The 2,065-nt window shown below is 48.7% G+C and overlaps 1 protein-coding gene across 1 annotated transcript in view; it reads right to left on the bottom strand.

The window, feature by feature from the left end:
• Positions 1–2,065, bottom strand: part of Rnf213 (ring finger protein 213) — a 110,078-nt gene that overhangs the window by 38,043 nt on the left and 69,970 nt on the right. Inside the window, 1 exon segment of the mRNA XM_031354095.1 lies at positions 1,348–1,493. Coding sequence (XP_031209955.1) covers positions 1,348–1,493 — 146 coding nt within the window.

Below are 2,065 nucleotides of genomic sequence, written 5' to 3'. Positions count from 1 at the left end.
CTCACAGTTCTGGTCACATGCTGCCCTAGACAAGCAGGGGCAGATGGACTCTAGTCATAGGACAGGAAGGTGCTTCCTCAGGAGAGACAGCAAGGTCAGTGCGGAGTGGCCGCACCAGCCTCTGGTGAACGTTGAGGGGACTTGTTGCAGAAAACAACTTTTCACAAGATGTTTGGCTGCCATTTTTTTCTAGACTGACAATGGTCAAATCTCTCCCGTGTGACAGCAGGGTACTATGTGATGAGGAGGACCTTGTGGCTCCATAAGGAGGAGGATGCTTTGCTTGGACTGCCAGCCCTTCCTGATAAAGTTCCCAATGGGGACATCTCCCAAGGCTGCCCGCCACTGTGCTATCTAGGAGGCTCAGGTGAATAACCTTCCTACGTCAGGAAGCCAATTCTTTCTCTGATGTGACATGACTCATTTTGTCATGCCTCCCAACAGTGACTAAAGGTCACTGTTAAAGGTCACTTTAAAGGTCACTTGAAAGCCTATCTTTCTCTTGTCACCTACAGACTTATAACCCTTGATGGAGACTGGCTCCTTCAACAAAATTTTAATTTATGGTTATATGTATTTGTTTATACACATGCATGTAGTGTGATTTATTTTGTGCATCTGGCCCTTTAAAGCATCCCTAGTTGCTGGTCAACTGACCCTTTAAGAGTTCTTAGCTATTAGAACTGTTTGTCCCTAAGACGATCAGTATTGGTTGCTCTTGGATTTCTGGGAACAGGGTAAGTTTTTAAAAGCCAGCTGAGGCAGAGAAAAGGGGATGAAGGGCTGCCAGAGTAAGAGGAGAAGGCAGTTGGTGCAGAAGACATTGTTAGGAGACGATGAGCCAGGAGAGGCTGAGCTGAGCAGACAGGCTACAACAGTTGTAGCTTGGGGCTGCTGGTGTTGGGAACTGGGAGAAGGGAGTGTTAAGCAGACTGTTGGGGAACAGAAGGAGGAATGGTTGGGAGAAAGCTTAGAAGGGACTGGGCTGGAAACTGGGAGGAGGGCTGGTAGGGAGTTAAGAAAATTGGTTATTGTTTGTAAAACACACACACCCCACAAAAGCACTTTACACATGCACTCATGTCCCACAGCACATGACGGGACAACTTGGGCAATTAGTTCTCGCCTACCACATAGGTCCTAAGGATTGGGACTCAGGCCTGACAGCAGGTCCCTTTACTCACTGGGCCATATTGTCAGCCCTTTAACGGAAATTTTAAAATGGAAAATGAGAGACTGGGGATCACTCCACACCTAGAGGATTAAAACTAAAACCTCTAAAATTGTCCTGCCTTGAACAGGTTAACTCATCTGCAGTGCCTTGAGGTGGCCATGGGGAAGCCTTACCCTCAGTGTCTGTGATATACTGTGCCTGCACCCAGAGCTCCTCCAGGTAGTCCCTGATCCTCCAGCTGAAAGGGACAGCATTGCAGGCATCCTCGAACAGGTTCATGTGGCTCTGCACCAGGATGAAGGACATCTCATTGTTGGACCTGCAGCAAGGCAAATAAGAATACGGCTGGGGAGATGGAGCGTGACTCTGGCTTCTGTGCACAACTGACACCAGCCCTCAGTCCTGAGAGAGAGGCTGTGCTGGGATGGCTCTGTACTGGAGCATGGACCTATGTGGGTGATAGGCTAGGCAGCATTTCAGTACAGGAAGGAAACAAGGATAGAGACAATGGGGTGGGAAGGGGGGAAGGGAGATGGCAGTCAAGTCATGCTGTGCAAGCATGAGGACCCACCTGAGTTTAGATTCCTAGCACCCCCTTTTGAAAAAGTGGGTGCAGGTGCACACACTTGAAACCCCAGTGCTGGGAAGGCAGAGATAAGGGATAATCCCTAGTCTCAGCTGTCCAGCCAATAGGTAAGCTTCAGATGAGAGAATGGCTCTCAGAAAACAAGGTGGGGGTGGGAGAGATGGCTCAGCACTTTAGAGCACATTCTCCTCTCTCAGAAAACCTAAGTTCAGTTCCTAGCACTCATATCAGATGGCTTATAAACACATGTAGCTCCAGCTCCAAGGGTAGTTCTCACCTCTGTGAACAACTATGTAAAAGACACA

Source organism: Mastomys coucha, unplaced genomic scaffold (genome assembly GCF_008632895.1).
Source record: "Mastomys coucha isolate ucsf_1 unplaced genomic scaffold, UCSF_Mcou_1 pScaffold5, whole genome shotgun sequence".
NCBI classification, from domain to species: Eukaryota; Metazoa; Chordata; class Mammalia; order Rodentia; family Muridae; genus Mastomys; species Mastomys coucha.
Note: the sequence above shows the minus strand (reverse complement) of the source record. Positions and strands in the feature narration are given on the sequence as shown.